The sequence below is a fragment of the Heliconius melpomene genome, chromosome 13, assembly GCF_056956725.1.
Source record: "Heliconius melpomene rosina isolate 202511_hmr_F chromosome 13, ASM5695672v1, whole genome shotgun sequence".
Classification (NCBI taxonomy): Eukaryota; Metazoa; Arthropoda; class Insecta; order Lepidoptera; family Nymphalidae; genus Heliconius; species Heliconius melpomene.
The window spans coordinates 9,869,320-9,895,238 of NC_140401.1; the positions used below are offsets into that span (position 1 = coordinate 9,869,320).

Sequence of the window (25,919 nt, forward strand, 5' to 3'; positions counted from 1 at the left end):
TATCATGATTGATTGATTTCTCGATATATGGCGTTTCGAGCGTGCCAGTTGAGCACAATTCATTTCGCCAATGTCACGTTGTATGGAAAACACACGAAGGAAATTGACCGGTAATAAGAAAGATAAATATACACAATTATAGAATGCATGTAAAAAAAAGAGATCCTGTGTTAGTACAGCCTTCACCTAAAACAAAACAAACACAAATTTACAATATATACACAACACATTAGATTAGTAATAAATAATATTTTACATGGGGGTTAGTTTAAAGTTTTATTTTGTTAAGTTTAATATATTTACATAAAAATTTACATAAAGGACTAAACACAAACATTAACAAACACTGAACATTTAAAGGACGAGGGACTTTATGAGGGAGGACATCATATAAGGGACGAGTTAAGTTAGGACAAGAGAAAAGGATGTGGGAAGGGGAGCCATCGTCCAGGCCACATTCACACAGAGAGTGGTCCCTGACCCTGATCTTAGCTAGATGTACAGGAGTAGAAGCATGCCCAAGACGTAAGCGACAGATTGTTGTAATAATCCTCCGTTCAATAAACCTTTGAGAATAAAACCAAGGTCGCCTAGGAATATCAGGTTGAATAAAGGCGTAATACTTACCTTTATGGGATTTTGACTCATTCCAGAAATTATTCCAGGACTTATGCAGATGAATATCCGCAAGGGACATCAGATCTTGGGCGGAATTGGAGAAATGGTCTAATGTGCCACACTGAATAGCTGATTTAGCGCAGGAGTCTGCAGATTCATTCCCACTGATTCCAGAATGTCCTGGAATCCACACCAAAGTAACATCCAAACCCTTTAGATGACAAGAGTACAATTCTTTACGAATCCTTAAAACAATTGAAGATCTCAATCTACTATAAAATGGGCTTCCCTTTAAGGCCATTAAGCAGCTTAGTGAGTCAGTGAAAATAACCGTCTGTTTAAAATTGTGGGAATGTGCAAACAGGACTGCTTCTAACAAAGCAACAGCCTCGCCTGTGAACACAGATGATTCGGGTGGGCATTTAAATTGTAGAAGAATTTTGAATTTTGGTATCCAACAGGCTGCACCAACACAGCTCTCCTTCGAGAGCTTCGATGCATCCGTGAAGATGAGGAGGTGATTCGACCAATTGAATTGAACTATTTCTTTAAATTTTGTGTTGGTGCCAGGATCTCCCTTGGTTAGGTCAAGATTTGTGACGATACAAGGAGAATGAACTAGGGCGTTATACGGTGTAAGGAATAGTGGATTAGAAGGAAAACAAGTCAAAGGATTAGGGAGAGAGGTAAGTCTAAGGAAGCTATCAAGCAAGTATGGTAAAGGTTTGCCTTGAGGGATGAGATCAGCTAGCTTAGATAGCTTAGACCGTAGAGGATGGGAAGACAGCTGCAACATTTTACTCACAAATCGATCGGAAAGGAATTGTCGGCGGATAGGAAGTGGAGGATCTACACACTCCACCTGCAATGCATTGGTAGGAGTAGACTTCATCGCACCTAGGATAATCCGAAGACATTTATATTGTATTCGGTTTAATTTTTCAGTAGGTAATTTATTAAAGGGGTCTAACACAAATAATCCATAGTCAATATGACTGCGAATTATAGCATTGTACAGCAGTTTTTGAGTATAAGGGTGTGCGCCCCACCACACACCAGACACAGCTCTCAAAGCATTAATGCCTTTTTCACATTTCCTGCTGAGATATTCAGCATGAGCAACTCCGTTCAATCGTTTATCAAGTATTATGCCTAAAAATTTGACGTTTTCTGTTAGATGAATGGGAATATTATCACACAAAATTTGAAAATTTGGAATTACTCTCTTTTTTGTAAACACGACCGCTTGACATTTAGCTACCGACAATGCCAGGCCATGCTCAGAGAGCCACTGGTTAAGATAGTGCAAGGCAGTATTTAAACGAAAAGTTATGTCCTCCACAGAATTTGAGCTGTAATAGAGGACGATGTCATCAGCATACTGAAGGATGTTACAGAAATTATTAACAGATAATTCAAGGTCATGTGTGTATATGTTATACAACAGCGGACTAAGAGCTGAACCTTGAGGAAGACCTTTCCAGACAAGTCTGGAAGGTATAGTAAGAAGTCGATGTCTCACAGATACCGATCTCCCGGTCAGCAGATTACATATGTAATGGGACATCCTCGGCGGGATACTCAGCTGACGCAATTTCTGCCTGAGCACCGGAAGAAGAACATTATCATATGCAGATGCGACATCTAAAAAGACACCAACCAAATACTCTCCTTTGGCAAAGGCTCGTCGAATATCTGTAGTAAGAATACTGAGACTATCAATAGTACTTAGCCCCTTTCTAAAGCCAAACTGAGAGGGCGCTAAGATATTCCTACTTTCCACTATCCATTCCAGTCGATTTTTCAAAAGCCGTTCAACAATCTTAGATATAGTAGATGCCAGGGCAATGGGTCTATAGGAATTAAAATCTGAAGGACATTTTCCAGGTTTGAGGATAGGGATAACAATTTGGGACTTCCATGAGTTGGGTATATTGCCTGATTGAAATATTTTATTTATCATGTTTAGAAAATGTTGTTTAGAGTTATCATTTAATTTTGTAATAAAGGAATAAGAAATACCATCCTCACCTGGACTGGTATCCTTTAAATCCGTTAAGACGTTTTTAAGTTCTTCAAAGGAAAAAGGAAGATCCATTTCCTCCGAAGATTCAACCGGCGTGGATATAAATAAATCTTGGGATGGGACAAAAGGAGGAGCCAGTTTGTTTGCAAAATCGTTGAGCCAAACAGAAGGATTATTGGAATTGGGACTGCTGACATTGTTAAGAGATCGGCGAAATCTCTTAACATTTGTCCAAACAAGGGAAGACGGGGAACGAGGACTAAGGGATTCACAAAAACTTATCCAACCACGTTTTTTCTTTTTCCAAATGCAATTTCTAAACTTCGCATCCTTGCGTCTGTAGTCGATAAAATTTTCCATAGTCATACAGGCTGCGTATGACTCCTCGGCAGATGTTCGCCAAAGGACAGAATCAGAGCATTCCTGATCCCACCAGGGATTGAAATGCATCCAATTCTGAATGGAGCGGTATTTGGGGATATGTAGGTCAGCAGCAGACATAATAGCAGAGACAAACCCTTCATAGTAAACAGAGATACTCTCATAATTACCAGACTCAGAAAGATTGCACAACATGCAATCCACAGAGTCGGCGTACTCGTTCCAGTTGGCCTTTTTTAAATTAAATCTATGGGGAAGGGAAGGACTAGGAGTGGAAGGAAGTCTATTATTTAAGGACAGCAAAATCGGGAAATGGTCACTACCATGGGTAGATGGAAGTACAGACCATGATAGTTGGGAAGCAAGAGAAGGAGAAGATAAGGAAAGATCAATAGCAGACCTAGGGTTCTGATTTGGATTAACCCTACGAGTCGGAGATCCATCATTGAGAATGCAGAGATCCACATCATCAATCATGTCCACCAACGAAGGCGAAAATCCATCACAGTAGTAACACCCCCACAAAGTGTGATGGGTGTTAAAATCACCCAGGACCACCACAGGGTTAGGAAGCGAAGAGATAATAGACTTAAGCTGTAAAAAGATGGAAGGGGAAGGATGGGGGATGTAAACAGAAAGGAAGGAAATACCAAGGACCCTCACAGCAACAGCATTCAACTGTTGACTATGAGAAGGGAGAGGAATACGGGAATATGGAGAAGAGTGCTGGATGAGGATAGCACTACCTCCATACCCGTCATTTCTGTCCTCCCTTAAACAGGCGAAACCTGGCACCCTGAATCGGGAGTCAGGCACCAGCCACGTCTCTGAGAGGGCAATAATGACAGGATTATGCAGAGAAATAATATAAAGTAATTCATGCTTTTTAGCACGAATACTCTTACTATTCCACTGTAGGAAGGATAGTGGAGCCATTGTGAAGGATATTGAAGATTTTGAGTAGGTTTTGGGCAACGTTGGACGGTAAAGGAAGTTCATCAGCAGTTGAGATTATGCTCACAAGAGTGTCAGTCAAAGCAATCAACAGATCCTTTGTAGATTCTGCTGAACTGTCAGAACCTTGATTAAGTGCACAACCATTAGGAAGGGATGAGGAACAACTGCTAATAATGGACTGGTGAGCTTGTCTATTGTATCCCTTTGCCATAGGAGCGTGGGGACGGGGAGCTTGGAAAACTGTTTTAGAGTAGGATTTAGAGGAAGAAGCAGCAGGTCTGCTTTGTTGGGATTGGGAGTATGTGAAAACAGGAGGTGAAAACATTTCCTTAGCAACATCTGCATAGGAACGTTGGACAGATGGAAACCGAGAGGATGCTTCCATATAGGAAATACACTCTTGCGACATAACCGACTTAATGTTCTGTTGTCTTACATACTCAGGGCACCCTTTATCAGTAGCAAAATGTTTAGCTGTGCAATGGATGCAGGTTGAATTTTCCTGCCGGATGTCACATGCATCACCAGTATGAGACTGGGAACACCTATAGCACCTTGGCTTTGATCTACACTGTGACTTAACATGACCAAAACGACAGCAATTAAGGCACTGGATTGTAGGATATTTATAAAGTTCAATATTAAGGACAGATTTATAGGAGAACACTCTTTCAGGCAATTGTTGGCCACGTATAGTAATTACAACAGTTTGAGTTGGAACCCATGTAACTACACCCTCACTTACATTCTTGCGATTCATTCGTCTTGCTTTTACAACTTCTCCGCACGCACTAGGGAATATCAGTGAACCAACAAACTCTTCCAAAGACCATTCAACGGGAATTCCTTTTACAATTCCCATCCTTGTAATATTAAATGTCGGGATTACACAAACATATTTACATAGACTAAGAACAGGATTATTCAAAAATCTATTTGCTGCATCAGCAGATGTGAATTGGACACTGATTTTATTGCGACCCACATTTTTAACTCCATCATTAACTATATCAGTGATTTTATTAGTATGGAGAAATTGACCAAATTTAATGGCTCTTATAGAGGTCCCTGCAGATGGATCAGGAGATTCCCTTGACACATACACGATAAAGGGACCTTTATCAGTACTAATATAGGATTTTGGGGCATCGGATAAGGCAGGGTGGGTCCATACATTCTGAATGGAAGGAGTGGCGGTGGATGGGTTTATAATCGTTTTTTTAATAATATCCTGGCTTGAGGGTGTTTCCTCAACTTGCCTCTTTCTATTATTTACTTGAACAGTAGAATTTACATAACCCCCCCCAGGATCAGGGGGGTCAGGCGGAGGATCAGGATCCATCTTAAAATAAAATAACCTAACTATAAACTAAAACTAATCTAAACTATAAAACAGCACAACTACTCACTATTACCAATTACCTTATTAGTATGGATCTATTTACATTATTATATAATGTTTCCACTAAGTAAATAAAGAGTTTCACCACTAAAAAAGAGATATTTTCACTAACACGTGTGTCAACCAAAACAAACGTCAGCGAAAAAAACTTTTATATCATAGTTTTGACATATAAGTACATTTTATCGTTAAAAAACATAACACAAACATAAAAATATAACCCTTCCTAAAGGGAAGGGGGCTCTAAATTCAAATTCAAAATATTCTTTATTCAAATAAACTTTATAAGCACTTTTGAATCGTCGAATGTACATGTCAACAAAAAGCTACCACCGGTTCGGAAGGCAGTTCTGCTGAGAAGAGCCGGCAAGAAACTCAACGGTTGAAAAAGTTAAATACTTAAAACATACAATTAAAAGCCTGATTGTAATTACAATTAAAAAGTTAAATACTTAAAACATACAATTGGAAGCAGATTTTTCCTGACCTCAACGTTTAAAGGACTGTATTGCAACCAATGGACACCACTTCGAAAAAGCTTTATATATGTAAATAGTCTTACGAATATATTAATGTACTTAAACTTAAACTTACTTGCTGTAATAATAATAATGTTATGTACAATAAAAAACATATATATTTTTCATATTTTTTTTTTTTCATTTTTATTTATTTTTTTATTTTTTTTATTTCATATATTATACATATATATTTTTATTATTAAAAAACATATATATTTTTCTTTATAGCAATATTTATAGCAAGAGTAATTCTATATAATTTCAATATTTTTTTTTCTTTAATTTTCTTTACTTTGAAGTTATTAAAATATAATTTTCTACATTTTTGTTTTTGTTTAAGTACCTATGTGCATATATCCAAGTAGGTACAGTTTAGAAGTTGTTTTTTATTATTTTTTGTCTACTGTTTTTCTTTTGTAATTTTGTGATTAATATCAATCACTTACAGTCCTTATCTAATCAGTATACATTTGCATTTTTAAATTTATTGTGGTCGAACCAATAAATATTTATATTTATAAAATGTATAACATACGAGTATGTATGAGCAATTTTACATTTGGGCATATTGTAAAGACCGACGCAGTAGGATAGCGCCTGATTGTAAATGCGATAGCTGCTTAAGCTGCTGCTTAAGGAGGTTAACCTCCACTCTTTAAAATGTATTAATTTCTCAATAATCAAGACGAAGTGCGATATTGAGTTACGCTACTTAATACACAATGTCTCAAATATGGGTAAAAACAGAATCTATGACTACCCTACATACTACTGATATATGCGAGACAAAGCTTTTGGAGTTTTGCTCAGTAAGATAATATGACGTTAACATCCAATTGTCGTTTGGACGTTGTCGATTGGACGGAGAGTGGAGAATCAAGCGAAGTATCAGCAGATCTTAATGGCATTTGTTGTTACGAGAAAATCCTTTATATTACTTAAAGGCTGCCTTTATCCCATGTTATATTTTCGCTTTATTAATTTTATATTAGATTCATATAATTTTAGTCTAACAATTAGACGCCTATAATTTTTTTCAATTTTCCTGTAATTCCATAATCTGATCTTGACTTGTTGGTAATGGGATCAAATAGGAAATAATGTTTTTTCAAATAAAAAACTATTTCTTAAAATCGATCCACAAATGACGGAGAAATCGACGGACACATATAAAAAAAATTGTTATCGAATATAGAAACTCCTTTATAAAGTACGTTCAATCAAGGATCAACAAAGTTTGATGGGAAATTAAACCTTATGAATGAATAGCGTACTCCACGGAAACAAAGCTGCGTGCAGCAACTAGTCACTAAATAAAACAATAATTTGGTAATCTATTAAAAAATAAATATAAAAATTTCAAAGTAACATTCGAACCGACATGACAAAATTAATTGTATTAGAACAAGTAGGACAGACGCCGTTGCGTGTGCCGGCTGGTCGATATACCGCAGTGCTCAGTTAACCCTCCTAGCGAACGGTACCTGTGAGGTAAGTGTTTATGGGTTTTACCCCACGATCTATTTTACCATATTCATATATATATAGATATAAGAGAAATATTGTTTATTTTTACCAGAAAATGATAGAAGTGCTAAAATTGGTCTGTTGATTTTGTTAAGAATTGGACATCAGTTTTGTTTATAAACTTGGATTTTTTTGTTATTTTGCATTGTTTTTAATGAAAATACTTAAAATACTATGAGGTTTTCGTTCTTCTACGAAAAATAATATTTTTATAGAGTCCTAGTATTGTTTTCAATAGCTGTGTTAAGTTATATAATATTTAATATTTCAGAGTTTTTTTAATAAATAATCATCATGTATGATGATGATGATAATATCATATCATAATATCATTGAATAATTCATTAGGAAATGTAAAAAAAAATATTCCTAATCAGCTGACCGTTTTGTTCAGCTTAATAAAGTAACACATGAGCCTAAATTAAAAATAGGGTAACATTTGCATATTTTATGTTAATTATGAATATATTGATTTGAGGCCGTCTGTCGGTGAACACGGTGGTTGGGGGGTCGACTTCCACTCGGGGAACGGAATTGTTTTGTTTTTCCTCGTTCTCGTAACAAGAAGAAGCATGGCGTTGAGTTCTGTCACTCAACACGCACTCTTTCCAAAATTGGGTGAAGTTAAGAAGTTCCCTAACACTAGGAGACCATTGACAAGGGATGGTTTGAGTTCGGGTTTTCCAGTTCAAGTTCCAGTGACGATTTTATAATAACGATGTGAAATTTTATGTGTCATTATGCTTAAATTGTATTAAATGAATATTATTATCGTAATAATTGTATTGAAGTAAAAAAATATATTTATACATGGGCATGATTTTTGAAAGGGATAAATACGGAATAGCTCAAATGGCCAACAAATAAATATCTTTAGGATGTGTCCCGCGTACAGCAGGGTAGGCACAGGGAACCTAGTATTAAGAGAATCCGTTCCTCATTTTCTGCCCAATTTTCGAAAGATTGAGTGTCCACCCTCAACGCCACGTTTTGTCTTGTCAATTAATATAAAGTATTTTTTTATTAACTTAAAATCTTCTGTTTATTTTGTATTAACACACATCGTCTCAAAGTCGGAGGGAAAACGGAGAATGGAGTGTTTTAAATCTAAGTTCTCTTTGATCTATTTCATAGATTACGGAGAGTTAAGCTGTCTTAGAACAGAGAAATAAAAATAATGTATCCACTGGAGTGGAAGTCACAACCACAACGATCACGTTTACAGCCAGCCGTCAGACACTACGTCACTACGCCCTCCATAATCATAGACGATGCACTTTAATTTACTTATATCATATATATTAGGATTATCTTAAATATCATTTTCTTTGAGTTCATCGTGAGTCATGCCTTTAGAAAAGGCATACCCACATTAGTTTCTATTAACATAGATGACTGGTAATAACGACATTGACAAACTCAGACGATTTTATCTCTAATCACGATATGCTCTGAAAATAGATATTCTAAAATTTGCTATGTATTTATGCTGTAATTGATATATTGAAAAAAGGCAGAAAATACTGAAAAAATATTCTAACCAATAATTTTATCCTGTTTTATTTATTATAAATAGTCTAAAGATTTAAACTGGCCTTTTTAGGGTTCCGCCACCGCAACAAACGTGATTTTTTTGCCGTTTTTATAGATAATGGTACGGAACCCATTGTGTGTACGGCTTGCTCTTGTCCGTTTTTTCATTAATACACTCCGTTCCCCACCATCCGCCCAATTCTAGAGCCAAAGTGATACTTTTTTGAGGTCGATTAAATATATTTATTAGACAAGCAATCCTCCTAGTCTAATAAAAACATGAGGTCAATTATTATTATTTTTATCATTTTTATAATTTTGCAGGACAAAACGTAGTATTAAGTTGCAATATGCATAGTTCTCTCTGCCTGCAAAATTATTTTGTTTTTGGTTACTTTATAATTTTGAAAGCACAATTTCCTTAGTTCTGTTACATTCTTGCATGCTCGTGGCTTCACCCGCTTGAACTACACCATTATTTATTTACCAATCGTGTTTTAGCAACATAATTATTTAAAGATTCAAATTGAATAAAAAATTGTAGCAATACCAAAATACCGGAACCTAACCTTCGGTCGATTACTAATATCATATAAGGTAATTTCTATTTATTCTACGTAGCATGTATCTGATCTATCTCCATAATTAATATTCAGCTTCATGCTGTATTGCACTCTGCAACACACCCAGTGTTAATAATCTCCGTTCTCTACTAGAATCTGAGACATGTCAGGTGGCGGAACCTGAGGCCTGAGGCCTGACTCTATGTCCTCCGCAACATCAAAGTATCGATATAATTTGATGAACACTGAATCTGTTTGTTTATAGGAGGCCAAGGTCAAAATGAAATTGAATTCGACTAAGCACTGCATTGCGCTATAACTTAAATTTAAAATAATACGGATGATCCATTTGACTAAAGTATAATTATTAGATAGAAAATAATTTTATGTAGATTGTTTTCAATTTTTTTAGGTAAGTCATTTTGTAAGCCTAAGGCCGTCATAGTGCAGTGGCAGAAACGTGTGACTATAAACACGGAGGTTGTGCGCTCGATTCCCGCTAGGAGGGATGAATTTTTTTTTATTTCTTTACTCTGGTAACAAGGCAAAACGCGGCGTATAGTTCCGCGATCCGCCAAAGCACGCAATGTCTCGAGCGAAAGTGGTTAAAGGAGTATATTAACACTAGGATATCTCTGCCTACTCTGCTATATATGGAAATTTTATAAAACAACACAAAAGAGGCCAATTACACCAGAAACTAATATATTATAATGTTGTATTCAATATTCATTATACATCATTAGATTTCAATCTAGAGTATAATGAATATTGAAAACAACACCACTTATTAATTAGTACTTGCGTACACAAATATGTCACACACGTGTCAAATAGAAAAGATTTTCGTAATCCATCCAATACAAAAGTACAAAAGATAGTATTGACCGAGAAACCTTTGCTGACCTAAAACTAAACTCGTATACATTTGTTCATAGGCAAATAACAATCTTATTACAACAGTGTACGGGATCATTTCACAGGGTATATACAATTTAAAGCATTTGTCATGGACTGAATACCCTGGGTATTGAGGCAAGTATAAATCATGGCGAATGACATTGGCAGTGCAGTGGAGTAGAGCACCTTGTGATGGCTTCCTAACGATCTTCTAAATAGATTTGCTATTTAGATATAATATTCGTGATGTGCAGATAAATGACGGGTATTTTGTCGTTGTTTGAATGTCTTGAAGAAAGACGACGTAGTAGCATTGCTGATAGGCGTGGTGGTAGGTGTGGGTTCGAACCTCCTTCAGGGAAAATATTTCTTTCATTACAATTACTTTTAAAAAGGTGTTATTTTGTTTTCGTTTTCTAGCTTTACGATGTATGCCTCATATAACAGAATAGGCAAAGGGAACCTAGTGCTTACAAATGTCTAAGCACTAGGTTCTCTCTGACGTGCTCCTGTCTAATTTTGAAGGATTACGTGTTTGTCAAGATTATGTAGTGTCTCGAATTTCGCTGTCTTGACTCTAGGTTTATGCGGGAAAAGGCATGAAGTTGCATTTTAGCTTTCGTTATCTGACCAAAGTTGGGACAATATGGATTAAATGGCGGAATCCAACGGAGCATTTTACTTACTCTAAGAAATTAAAATGTGGTAGGCATAAATATTTCTTTAATCAGGTATCAAATTTCCAACTATTGCGTATTTTTACTTTATAGCTGCGCCACTACGGCTTTAAAGTGCTATCTTTGTACAAATGAAGCGTGGTCAATCTCAATTGTAACATAGAGCTTAGGTACTATACAATAAGAATTTCGACCAGACAAAAACATTTCGAGTGTTCATTCAAGAAACTTGTTTTTCTTTTCTAATTTGGCGAGTAATTTATCTTTTAACAATGGTACTAAATTGCCTCTCTCTAAAGTATTTAACTTTAAGCTTTTAGGCCCAATAAGGTTGTGACTATCTTAACGTATTCAATTTCAATACATATTTTTTTCAATACCTCTTGTAAGTTAGAGAGCGTGTGTATAATAGTATGAATTGGTTCATATGAATTTGTGAAAAGAAAAATCTAAAATTCGGCTTTTTAATAAGTTTCGTTTCTACACACTGGAAACAGAACACAGAATTGAGTTCCACCATTGAAGAACAGCTAAAGAACGAAATGTCTTGATACTAGGATCGCTCTTTTTACCTTTAATTGATCAAGCATGAAGATGCATTGCATCATTGTATTATGAATGTTTTACCTTAGCTATTATAAATTCAAATATTGACCAATTTCTATAATTTATTTAAATTGTGAAAACTTCTTAGATTTCATATTTTAATGAATGTACTAAATCAAATATCATGTAATGTCTCGAATTTGGGTATCTCGACAACTCGGTTGCGTGTTGAGTGGCGGGACACAACGCCACGCTTTCCCTCGTTGCCAGAGCGTGAAAATGAAAAAAATAAATATTTCATCTCCTCAAGTGAGAATCGAACCCAAAACATGTCGCATTAACAGTCGCAGGCATGTGCCCCTGGGCCACGACTCATTTATTCCAGAAGTAAGTCTAATAAAATTTAACCCCACGGAGTAACATTCAATCAAATATATCATACCTGGTCTGTCATAGCATCATGCTTTCTCCCTATACCTTCCTATAAACTTCTGACAACAAAAAATATTAATTAATTTATCTTAAGCGTGCCATACAATAGTGAGTTGCTACCAAATAATTAATAATTTAGTACATAATGTTATACAATATCGCGTGTTGGGGCCTAATAAAGATTTCCTACATAAATTCCTGCTCTACCTGTGAACTTTGTCGTTAGTTATGAGTGCTAATTTGTGTAACATTTCTTTCATCTTCTATTATATTTTACATTTAGTACCAAAGGATAGAATAATCTCAAACATTCTAAAGCAATTCTTTTTGCAATATAGATAAAAATTGAGATATGAAAAACCGATATTCAATAAATACTATAAGAACAAAATTACCAATTTGTCCTTGTTCTTTTATCCTGAGTGGAATGGGGAAATTAATATAATTCAATGCCCCGAATGAATTGAACCCACTATCGACACGTACTGTCGATATACAATTCTGTCATTACACCATGACCACACCTGATGAAATAAATGCTCTAGCCATAAATTGAATCCATAATCTCCAGCAGGAAGCCAAAGACATACAATATGGTATATCCAAACAGACCAATTTATAGTAATTTTTCAATGACATACTGACTCAGTAGCTTAATAGTTTGTAGGTGTAAACTCAACTGGACGTCTAGTCCAATCTAGTTAACGCGTTTCCTTTACAAAGACTGAAGCCGTACAAATAATATGAATTTTCTACGAATCCAATAGAACCAGGCCTCAGTGCAAATCGTAAGCGATGAGATTAGCAGATGGCTTCTAATACATTTTTTAACTGACTGACTGAAATAGGTTAGTTAGAATCGTGTAAGATGATGAGTACATCATCTTTATATATGGAAAGAATGATGACAATCTGAATGTTGAATTATTGATTTTTTCTCTCTTTCTCTCTCTCTCTCTCTCGCTTAATGATGGCACATTCTTCAATCCAACTTCAACCAGACCCAAACAATTAACAATACAGTCGTAGTCTAGCGCGGTGTTGAGTTCCACCATTCAACGGAGTGCCTTTACACTACGTTCCCAGGTTCACTCTGAAGTTACAAAAAATATGTAAAGTTAATTGCATTAATAAAAGAAAAAGATTCCGACAAATTCAGAACATTCTTTTTTTTTTTAAAGTTGGTTAAAAAGGAAGCTAAAACACTGGGACTTTCTTAGGAATTATATATCCTGAGACAATTTTGTCAGAGTGACTCAAAAACAAAATTAAATTAAAAAGTTTATAATCCCCAAATTGCTGGATGACTCAACAGTTGACGTTTCAATTGTATTAAAAATAAATTAATGACAGTAAAATATAACTTCTTCACAGATTGCGGACCAATAATGAGTTATATGGAAAAGATGGACCTGTACTTGGACTCTTTAAAAGTTGGCAAAAGTAAGTTTTAATTTTTTTGAAGTAATGTCCTATTTCTTTCTATTTCTTCCGTTTAATTTGTTAAATAAATATAAGGAAGTAATTTATTCTCAACTGGTACGCTAGATAAGTATTTTATAAAGGATTAATGTAGTAATAATATTTATTTAAATTTATATTTTCCTTTCTGCGCTCTGGTGTCGAGGCAAATGATCTCCTCCTAATGTTTCTTTTTTTATTTCCAGGTGCCATGGTGGATTCATGGTTTATGATGTCAAGTCCTATACCGATATTGACGGTGGTCATATTGTATCTACTTTTCTTAAGGATCGGTCCAAAAATCATGAAGAACAGGCCTCCATGCCACATGAATAAGCTTATAAGCTACTATAATGCTTCACAAGTAGTACTTGCCTCTATGATTTGCATGAAGGTAAGAAACGAACCCAAAGATAATTGCTAAGAATTATCATCTGGCAAGAGAGAATGCTATTTATTAATAGAAGATATAAGATTGTCGACGTAGCTTGATGAGAACGTATGGCTTAGTGTTTAGAGCGCTTGGACGGTTTCCAAGAGGCCCGCGTTCAAATCCCGCTATGTTCAAATTTTTATACGTTTTCTAAATAAATATTTTTCTTTCCTAAGTCGGAATGGCATTTTAAAAAATGGAAAAAATTCCCATAAGTTTGCCTATAATTTCAATTTCGTATTTTCTTGTTTCTTATTTTATATTTCACCCAATAGAATTAATAGGTGAATTATGATAATATAGAGAAAATAAACAACAAAAAGCTCTTGATGTCGTAATTAGCGAACTAACATTACAATGCTCTAATATAAAATATTTAATCTCACTCAGGGCAATGGATTGTTATCATTTCTTCGTTTTGGTAACATGACAAAATGCGGCGTTAAATGCCATTTAATGCCATTTAATGCAATGTCTCAAAATTGTAGAAATATCGGAGAATGGAGTGTGTAAACATACGGTTCTCTCTGTTTATATACGGAACATGAGAAGTATGCAAGGCCAGAGAAATTTTCTCACACTATCAATACATTGTTGTTTTTTCAGGTCTTCAAGCTGAACCTATTTAGAGATGGTATATTGTATGCAGGGTGCCGATATTCGTCCAACACGCAAAATCCTATGGTAAAATATTTTTCTTTTAGTTTTTATATATTTTTTTCTATTTATAACCAGTTTATACATTATTAGTTTATTATACTTTATTTAATAGACTTTTGCTGCTGACTGCTTTTTCCATCGGCTAGGAATCTAAACTCCCCTATTCTACCTACATGCCTAATTTCAACTAAATTTCAACTTAAAATTAGTCAAATTGATTCATTTATAAAAACGAACACAAGTTAGTGATATAGTTCATTTGCTTAATTATGGTACTTAGAATGCCAGTTGAACATAAATCACGTCTCCTATGTTATATTATTTAGAAAAAATGTTATTAAGTATCATCGCTTTTTCCTGTATAGCAGGAAGACAACCAGAGGAAAGCTAGTGTCAAGATATTTAATTCTTCATATTCTCCCTAATTTTCGAGACAGTGTGTTAGGTGGTGGATCTCAACGCCACACTCTGTCTACCGGAACGGGAAAAATGAAAGTAATTTATATATAATCATTCCACCGGATTAGAAAAGAACCATCATAACCATCACGTTTACAATTACTCTGTCTTTACCACTACGCCCCGACTGCCTCTACGTTTGTAATAAAATATAATTATTTCTATTTTTTTCAGTTACTTGATTTAGGCTGGTGGTACTTCTTTGCAAAATTCACAGAGCTGTTAGATACAGTTTTCTTCGTTTTGAGAAAAAAAGATAAGCAGGTAATTTAGTATATAAAATTATTTAATTTTATTATATTTTGAAGGCATCGAAGCGCAGGGATTGTGGGTTCGATTCCCACTTGGGGGAATAAAATATGTAATATGCTCGAATTCTTCGCTCTGGTAACGAGAAATGAACCTACAATTGTTGTTTACAGTTAGACACTGTGCCGCTGCGCTACGACGGCCTCAATTAAGTAAACCGATAAGAATTTAGATGATAATTTTATAAATGTTATAATAATTACTAATTAATAATATAAATGTGTTCATTTTTTATATTTTTAATAACAGTGTTGCTTAATTCGTTATTATCTTTTCCGCTCCCAAATTATAATAATAACTTTTTTATTTAGCAAATTTGTTGGTAATAGCAATAAAATTGTGAATCTTTGGCAATAAAACAGTTTTTTTTGTGCAAGATGCCAATAAAATATTGGCCTTGTGGCACCCTTGGTAGTTGTTAGTATTAAGTAATGATTATTATTGGTTGCAATGGCACAGTATGTGTAGCAACACGACGCTTGTCGGTTCAATTTCGATAATTTTCATTTTTTTCTTGGTATCATGACTTATATAAGTTCGTTACCTTAAGAAATTAACTTCCGCCACTCAATGTCTCGAAAATTTCGCAGAAAGCGGAGAACAGAGTAGCTTAACTTTAGGTTCCCTTTGTCTGCTTTATGCGGGGCTAAAAACGCTCTTAACGTAATAAATCGTAGACACTAACCTCAAAACTTAATTGATTTCCTGAATAATTTTCTGATCTTTACGAGGCAGCGGTCCTGGATATTTCATTTTAGTATGATATCACGATTTCTTGAGAAAAATAATTATGACAGACAGATAAACAGATGTACAGCAAAGAGATCCTATAACATTCTCATTTTTTCAGAACGATAAAAATAATTATAATTTTCTTCTTTCAGCTAACATTTCTTCACGTGTACCACCACGTTATAATGGCATTGTACTCCTGGAGCTATCTGAAGTTTGCAGCGGGTGGCGAAGGAGCTATACTAGCGCTGCTTAATTCTATAGTCCACGTTGTCATGTACACATATTATTTTCTATCCGGTTTAGGGCCAAGGTTTCAAAAGTATTTATGGTGGAAGAAATATGTTACTAAAATGCAATTGGTAAGTTGTATTTTTGTATGCACTTAAAGGCTAGTTCATTTCGAATCAGTGACAACTCCTTAATTATTTATTAGAATGTTATACAGTAAACTATAATTTATATGATATTAATATATTAACATTTCTGTTTTCCTTTCAGATTCAATTTTTGCTGATGCTGTTCTATTGCGCCTGGACTTACAACTCACCGCGCTGTCAGTATGCTGTTGGGTTTACCTATTTCATATCATCGAACGTTACTATTTTCCTTATATTATTTTTAAATTTCTATACAAAAAGCTACAAAAATAAAAAGAATTTAGAAGCTAAAAAAGAGAATGGAGTACATACAAATGGTTTCAAAAACTCCAATGCAAATGGTGTAAGCATTAAATGTGACAAAAAGGAAAATGGTATTTGTAGAGATGATAAGATCAATGACGACATTGAAGAAATACCATTTGAAGTTAACAAGCCTTGTGGAGATTACATAAAAGATGGCAAAGTATATTTAACGAGGCGCACGGCCAAAGCGGCCTACGGTCCAGATTATGACTTTGACAGCATAAAGAAATGATTCTCCTTTGAAAATACAATTTATTGTTCAATTGAGACTGATGTATGTGATGAAGATGGATATACTTTAAATTAATTATAGATAAATAGCTTTAAGGGGTTAGTTAAGGGCTACACTGCTTTGGTGATCTTTTGTGATCATCCGTGCCTTTTAATAGTATAAAAAAATTAAGCTTCCTTATTTTTCCCCACTAAGCAAACGCAGGGTACATAAATTTTAAACTTTATTGCGTAGTGTTAATATATAACAAGTGAAGATTAAAATGATTTTTTTCTCATATTTAATTAATATCTGTAATTTGAACGATTAATATTAATACCGAACTACTCTTTTTATTGTATTTTTTATCTGGAATCGTACTTACACTTAGTCTTGCATATAAATATAGATGTAGAAAAATTGCCAGTAATAAATGATTTAAGAATATATATTTTTACATATACAATGTTAATCAAGATTATTTACTATTACAAGCTTAAAATGTATCGGTTTACTCGATAAATAGAGAAAATAGTTGAACTTATCCAATTTCTGTCCAAAAATATCGCTTGTTCTTATGAATTGTGGCATATCTTAGAGCTAAGTTTTAAATGTCAGTGAGAGGATACGCTTTACAAAATTAGTTTATTGAATTTTTAAATATTATATTATTATGCAAATCGCACAATTATATTGTAAAATAATTATTTATTGATATTATGAACAGTAACATATAATTACTAACGAACGTCCTAATTGTTTTGATTATAGTTTTAGAGTGTGCTAGACTTATTCTCAAATTTTGATTGTTATTCAATGTATATATAATTATTCCGTTACTCAGTGCCCGACTGACAACGCACAGCCTGCGCAGCGGAGAAATCTGATACTTAGCGTGATCATTGGAGAGTGTAGAGACACCAAGGGTCCGCTAATATCTTACTAGAACAGGAAAAAGAAGTCAGTCATGGCGACAGGTTGTGGGTTCGGTTGCCACTCGAGGAAATTAAATATTTAATATTTTCATTTTCCTCACTCTAATATAAACTTAGCTTGTTATCAAATTGTTTGAAAAATAAAAAAATAGGAATTGGTTTGCAAGAAGGATAATACTAAGGATAATAACGGAAGATGGTAAAATAACAGTTTTTATATAAAACAGTCAATTACTTTTCAAATTTAGGGAGTAAGCCTACCATATCGCTAAATTTATAAATACCATGTTAATATGTGCAACAATTTAATATTTAGAATACTCATAAATATGAGGGTGTTATTTCTTTTTCATTTCGTGAATAATTATTTTACTACAGTTAGGTTTTTTTTGTTATTTTAATAAATGTAAAATGAACTGAACTCATTGTTCATCCTGAATTTTTCGTCTGCGTTATTTTCTTTGAACTTCTATAATCCTGGTCTTATATAATTACATATATACCTACTTTATAGTTATTAACAAAATTACTTAATTATTGATTAATTATTGACATACAAATTATTCCATTTAGAAATTCTAGGACTAAAAACTGTAATTTTCTGTTCCATATACAAAATGTATATCTCTAGGATCATTTATTGATGCTAGTCTATATAATTTACCATTATATTCATAGATTTAGACTGTTTTTATATAAAATTTGAGTAAGTAATTTCGAAATGGCGAATAAAAGCTTAGAACACATGAAGATTTTCAATAAGTAGTTAATATTGAGTGGAATGAATAAAAATAATATTTTAGTTTCTCCTCTATCATCTAAATCTAGAAACATATCTTAAAATAAATTTTGTATTACAATAAAAAAAAATGTCCTCAATAATATTGTCGTTATGTAATACTGTGATTAACAAGTGAGATGAATTTGTTTATAAAATGTAAATTCTTTATTTATTCTTTAGAATCAAATTTCATCCCCAAAAAAGTCAAGACCACCAATCGAGACTTCATGATTTTGAAAAAGAAAACATGTTTCAAAATGGTTTGGGGTGAGCCAAATGATATTCCAACGAGGTCTCTAATTGTCAATTGACGATGTTCAAGCACCAAATCTTTGATTTTGTGGACGTGGCCGTCGTCGGTAGACGTTGGTCGTCCAGAGCACTTTGAACTCGTGCATCTTATAAACATTTTTTGTGTCATAGTTTGAAGCACCACTTTCAACGTGTCCACACAAGAACATTTGTTATGCAAACAAAATAACTTCTTTGCTGAACAAATACACGCATTGTAAAAATCGAAGATAATTAAACCTTTTGACAAACAGACGACTTTTGGTAAATATTATAACACCTATAACGACAGTCCTACCAACCTAATGCCCGGCAATTTTAAATGACAATTTAACCTTACTTTTTGATCACGGTAATATAAAATATTATGATTTACATAATGTTATATACAATACTACAGCTATATTCATTCCTATGTGTAAATAATTATGCGTGCTATTATGTTAATAAACGTATATTTTTAGTATCTATATGTTCTAATGAAACTATCCTTGTGTTGTTCTTTTTTTAGGGTTCCGTACCTCAAAGGAAAAAATGGAACTCTTACAGAATCACTTTGTTGTCCGACTGCAGGTCTGTCCTTCGTAGAGTAATCAAGTTAGAATTAATATCAAAAATTCAGTCAATGCAAAAAGTGAAAAGACACATGTATCACTTTTGCTGCATTTGTATGAAATTTGCTGCGTAATCGGAACCTATAGGGTACCTATACTTCACGTGTATCTACAGTTATGAAAGGCATGAAATGAAAACTCTCAATACATGTAAAAATACCTCAAAATTGAAAATATATAAGTATTTCACATAAAACGAAAACACTACAAACTCAAATATGTAGGTTATTTCATGGTGCGTACGCTCGCAAACTTAAGTTTATTAAAAATATTAGACATTTTTTTTATAGATTAACTCTCATACTCTCAATTAAAAACGCTTTAAAATTTAATTTGGTATTTTTTTAACTATAAAAGATTTAAGTTAAGTTAATGAATAAGTATCCGATGCTCCTATAATAATTGAAATGTCTATAATATGTAAACTGAACTATAAGTAGTTATAATTTTGATAGTAATAAATGATTTAAAATATGTTCTTTATGTATGTTTCATTTTCTATAAAGAATAATGCATCCATGGAGTATATCATAGAAAGTATTATTATATAAGCAGAATGATGTATCTAAATAGTTTTTAAGATAACAATTTATAGCAACTTTGAATTCAGCAGCAAGGAACCAGGAGCAGTAACTACAGCAATTAAAAATTTAAGGCACAGAAAGAATATAACATTAAAAATCTGAAGTTTATAATATACTAACATTATAAAGACGAATCTTTTAATATCTACACAATTAATACGTGAAGTACGTCGTAGGAGTATAAAATTTTATATATAAACTAGCGGACGCGCGCAGCTTCGCTTGCGTATTTAAGGGTGAATTCTAATAACCCATGAAACATGCGTTCAATGAAATATTTTTAAGAGTCTAAATTTCAAATTTATAAAAATCGGTGGGGATTTAAAGATTTTTCCATACAAACTTTCAACCCCTTATTTGCACCCTTAGGGGGTGAATTCTAGAAAACCATGAAACATGTGTTTAATTAAGAGTCTTCATTTCAAATTTTATAAAAATTGGTGACGATTTAAAAAAAACCTATACAAACTTTCAACCCCTTATTTGCACCCTTAGGAGGAGAATTCTAGAAAACGATGAAACACGTGTTCAATTAAATACTTTTAAAAATCTAAATTTTAAATTTTATAAAAATCGGAGCCGATTTAATTTTTTTTCCATACAAACTATCAACCCCTATCTCACCCCTTTAGGGTTAAAATTTTTCAAAATCCCTTCTTAGTGGATGTCCAGATTATAAAAGTAAACATCTATCCAAATTTCACATTTCTACCATTAGCGGTTACGGCTGTGCGTGCATCTTACCTCAGTCAGTGAGGACAAGTCCTTTTATATATATAAATGATAGTATTTTTTTTAAATAATGAATACAAAATACTTAATACTATTAAATCAATAAAATAAATGAGACACTACCACATGTTTGACAATATTTTGCTATATCAAGGCGTCAATTGAGTCAATTGGTTCTCTATAGTTAGTATAGACTATAGCCCAGTCGCGGCTTCGCCCGCATACCACCTAATACTTTTATTATGATGCATTTGCCAACAGATTGACTATATAATTTATACATTCATTAAGTTAGGAGCGAATAGGGCGCCCCTGCGGTACTCTCTTAGGCTTGCAGACGTAAACAGCGTTAAATTATTTTAATTTTACATGTTCTTCTATAGTATATGTCCGAATTATGCCATACCATGCCAAAGCTTATCTTCTTAAAATTTCCTTAATGATGGAATAATTTCCCTCGTAAATAATACCAATAAATACTATCGTCAAATAAAAACGGTGAAATATCACCTTGCAATTTCCAATTATCTTTTATCACAAAATGCCTTATTGTGACTTATTTATAAAAGATAGATAGATATACGATGTCCTGGAATTTAGTTTAGAACTAATGAAATTGAATGTTTTTGTAAGCGTTCCTAATGATCTTTATTTTGTTATTTTAGTCTAACTAATAATTTATCCGTAATGTTATGTAGCCTATATCACTTCTAAGGAATGTAGCTTTCATACAAAATAAAAAAAGTAAGCACGACCAGTAGTTCCAGAGATCTTAGAGTTTAAACAAACATACAAACTCTTCCGATTTATTATATTAGTACAGATGTGTGAGTTAGATTCTAACAAGCAAGTATTATTTATATTTCAAAAGGAAAAAAGGTCAATAGGTGAGGTTAGATTATGCCTTTGTTTAAAATTTAAAGTAATAATTATGCAAATATGTACCTACATATAAATGGATAAAGAGATTAATTTTTTTTAAAAAATAATTTTTAAACATTTTATACACACGGGAATTGTTACATAATTTCATATGTAGGTGATAATAAGCATTATTATGGTTTAAAATTGACATTTTATAATACCATGATTATAATAATACTAGCGGACGCGCGCAGCTTCGCTTACGTATTTAGGGGTGAATTCTAATAAACCATGAAACATGTGTTCAATGAAATATTTTTAAGAGTCTAAATTTCAAATTTTATAAAAATCGGTGGTGTTTTAAAGATTTTTCCAAAAAAACTTTCAACCCCTTATTTGCACCCTTATGGGGTTAATTCTAGAAAACCATGAAACACATGTTCAATTAAATATTTTTATGGGTCTAAATTTCAAATTTTATAAAAATCGGTGGCGATTTTAGAATTTTTCCATACAAACTTTCAACCAAAACCATGAAACACGTGTTCAATCAAATACTTTTAAGAGTCTGAATTTCAAATTTTATAACAATCGGTGCCGATTTAAATTTTTTTCCATACTAACTTTCAACCCCTATTTCGCCCCTTTAGGGTTAAAATTTTTCAAAATTCCTTCTTAGTGGATGTCCAGATTACGAACGTAAACATCTGTCCAAATTCCACGTTTCTATGCACAGCGGTTACGGCTGTGCGTGCGTCTTACCTCAGTCAGTGAGGACAAGTCCTTTTATATATATAGATTATACATATATTATTTATTGCACATACTATAAAAAATTATATAAAATCCACTTTCTTGATTATTTCTAAAATAAATCTCCTCCAAGTTCCACCTAACCAAGGGAAGTGGATGAGTGTCAAAGTATATATTATACTGCCATTGTAGCCTAATTGTTACCAATAACGCAGTTGCTAACACTTGTTCATGTCAAAGATCTATTTGAATGTTATAAATATTTATTAAATACAAAATTGTTACTTTGAATAAATAAATATTATCAGGTACTCAGTCATAGGCTGATTTAATTATATACGAGTATACTGATTTAGGAACTAAATTTGAAATATTAACAATGCCTATTTAACCAGTCCTTGGACGTTCTCATACGCAAAAGGAAGACCTATAGTTATTTAATTCTTTGTATAAGTTGCGAATTATTTCATCATAGAAAAGAAAGAGGCAACTCGTCCAAATATGATTGTTTTTAGTGCACTAGTTCTTTTTCTCATTCTGATCATCATCAGCAAATACAAACGTAAGGAGACTGTAAAAAGACCAACTATTAATAGCAGTTTTCTAGATCTACCACTAATACGGCACGCCTTTATATTTTTGGGGAGTAATGAAGGTAATTGCAGATTGTTTACTTTTACTAATTTTAATAACAAGGAATCGTTTAAATTTATTTTATTCGCAGTTTCCCTCGGAAATTAAAATTCATATCTATATGATCCTTTTTCTTTTAAATATGGTAAATTCCAACTTAAGGAGCAGTCTAAGTTTTATCAAAGTCAGCACTGATCAATTGCTTCAGATATTTTATCCAGAGCCTGTAAGTATATATTGTTTTACAATAGAACTGATAAAGATTAAATTATTTCACGATACAAACTAGTTTACCTTTATTTACTTCAATTTGGGCTATCCAAAAGAAATTGTTTTACATAATAATTGTAAAGGTATTTAATAAAAAATGGAAAACGTAATGTTTATCTTACGTCAGTGCTAAACTAAAGTAGCCTTGTCCACAACTAATTGATTTTAAATTAAAGATGGTAAATGAAATTAACAGAAAATTAATTGAAGCTAGTAAGCAATAAATACACACATACCTAGATATTTGTTTTGGATATAGTTTGGAATTTTGTTTCAGATCGGATGAACGTGTTTAAGAAATTAGCATATTCTGCATACTCTAACAAATATGGCGCTTCAACAATTTATGTTGGACCGTATCCCGTAACATGTTCGTAATGTATTATTTATTTTTATTACTCCAATACTGTAAAAAGATAAGTAAATTGAGAATTGCTACATTGGGAACCGCTTGAAGTCTTTTTTTTTTAAAGTAAAATAGTTATCATCGCTATTATCTAATGACGGCTAAATTTCATGCTGTAGACTGATTGGTTTACGAGATATGAGGGGCTCATTTTATGAGGGGCTTGAAACTTAGTTAAAGTATATTTTAAGAAACCCTGGTAGCAAGACGTAGGGGGACAGCGTCAACTGCATTCTCATTGATTTTGGGTTCAATCTTCACTTGGAAGGATGAATTCCACATCTCAACACACTTATCTCAAATTCAGGTGGAAAACGGAAGAGTATTGTTTGGGTGGAATGAATATATTTACTGAGATATAATCGTTTACAGTTACATCAGATCCGGAGCAAGCACTTACAGTATTAAAACATACAAACCACAAAGGACATGTTGGAAAATTGTCAAAGCGATTAATTGGGAACGGTTTGGCTTTTGCACCAGGTGAGTACAACTAAAAAAGAAAATTATTGTAGAACTTTAATCCAGCTTTAGCTAAACTAGTAAAAAACCAGTCAACTGCGTGCTTCAGCCATACCTATAATTTGATGCCTTTTTGTGATCTTGAGAAAAGTCACCTTTGAAGACGTACTCTCGGTACCTTCCAAGTTAGGAAAAGGCATATTGGGGGATTGGGGGAAAATAGTTGTAGATATATAAATACAACCTCGGATAAAAATATTAGCTTGCACCATCTTATGTGGAATGCTGTAACCTATATGAAAATTATTATTTACATTTATGATTTTCAAAAGTACAAAATAGTATAAAAGAAAATTTTAATAGTTTATAAGTATATTACAAGAAATACGTAAACTGTTAAATAATAAATAAAATAATTTTTAATTATAAAATTCAAAATGAAAAAAATCATATTTATTTATAACAGAAAAATTATGGCAACGTCGACGTAAGGTGTTATTTCCAAGTTTCTCTTCTAAGCATCTTGCTCAGTTCGTTCATGTTTTTGAATCACAAACTAAAACAGTTGTTAAAAAACTGAAACCTCAAATAGAAAAAGGCAATTTTTCAATGTGGGACTATCTCAACCTCAACTCTTTGGATTCTATTTGTGGTAAGTTTTGCATTGCGTTTTATCACTCATAAAATATATAATCTTAATAAAATTTTAAATAATTTAATTCCTATGCGTATTGCCATTATGCCACAAGGGTGCGACTGTAACACGACGGTTCGATCCTGGGTGGGTTCGATCCCCAAACAAGAATCGAATCGAGGAAATTACATATTAATTTCAATTTATATTTTCATTTCTTCGCTCTGGTGTCGAGGCAAAGCACGGCGTTGAGTTCTGCTACTCATCACGCATCGGTTCCAGAATGAGCCAGCAGATGTAGCGTGAAGCTGATTTAAATTGCCTTATAATGGCAATTTAATGGCTTCATGCAATTCTCAACAAGAATGGCTTGAGCTTCTTTGGAAAATGGGGAATGGAATGAATCGAATACAATCTTAACACCAGTTTCCCTCTGCCTACCCTGCTATATGGGAGATAAGGCGTGAAGCTATAAATAAAAAGAGTTTCAATTAAAATGTTAAAATGATATTGTCCTATTTTACTTTTCAGAAACGGCTTTTGGTATTAACCTTAAAATACAAAGTCGACCAGATCGTCCATTGTTTGATGATCTTACACAATATCTTAAGAATCTTTCAGCACTATATTGTCAGCCATTACTAGGCCTCGACGCGATTTACAATATATTGCCAATTTCAAAAAAACAAACGCGATTAAAACAAAAAATATATAACTTTATTGATGATGTAAGTAAATATTTTAGATGAGAATACAAAGATATTTTACACATTTTAAAGAAACTACCATATAAGGAAACTCATTCATATATTTATAATAAGTTAAAAATTAAAATGCTTCACGTTGTCTCCCGCAGAGGGAAAATTATTAAGACACTCCGTTCGTCACTTACACACACAAATATATAATGTTAGCTACATATTTTC

General features: G+C 33.2%; 2 protein-coding genes across 2 annotated transcripts; both read left to right on the plus strand.

Annotated features, from left to right (window-relative positions):
• The first annotated feature begins 7,290 nt into the window (after positions 1 to 7,290).
• On the plus strand, positions 7,291 to 20,136 carry LOC146532889 (very long chain fatty acid elongase 7-like). Its single transcript, XM_085196479.1, has 7 exons — positions 7,291 to 7,396; positions 13,458 to 13,526; positions 13,751 to 13,938; positions 14,584 to 14,661; positions 15,271 to 15,360; positions 16,290 to 16,499; positions 16,639 to 20,136. Exons 2-7 carry the CDS (start codon positions 13,472 to 13,474, stop codon positions 17,053 to 17,055), a joined length of 1,038 nt encoding a protein of 345 aa, XP_085052605.1. The 5' UTR covers positions 7,291 to 7,396; positions 13,458 to 13,471; the 3' UTR covers positions 17,056 to 20,136.
• Positions 20,137 to 23,089: 2,953 nt separating this feature from the next.
• LOC146532890 (cytochrome P450 4d1-like) lies at positions 23,090 to 25,742 on the plus strand. The gene is made up of 5 exons (XM_085196307.1): positions 23,090 to 23,243; positions 23,769 to 23,861; positions 24,270 to 24,380; positions 24,826 to 25,011; positions 25,525 to 25,742. Exons 1-5 carry the CDS (start codon positions 23,090 to 23,092, stop codon positions 25,740 to 25,742), a joined length of 762 nt encoding a protein of 253 aa, XP_085052433.1.
• Positions 25,743 to 25,919: the final 177 nt, after the last annotated feature.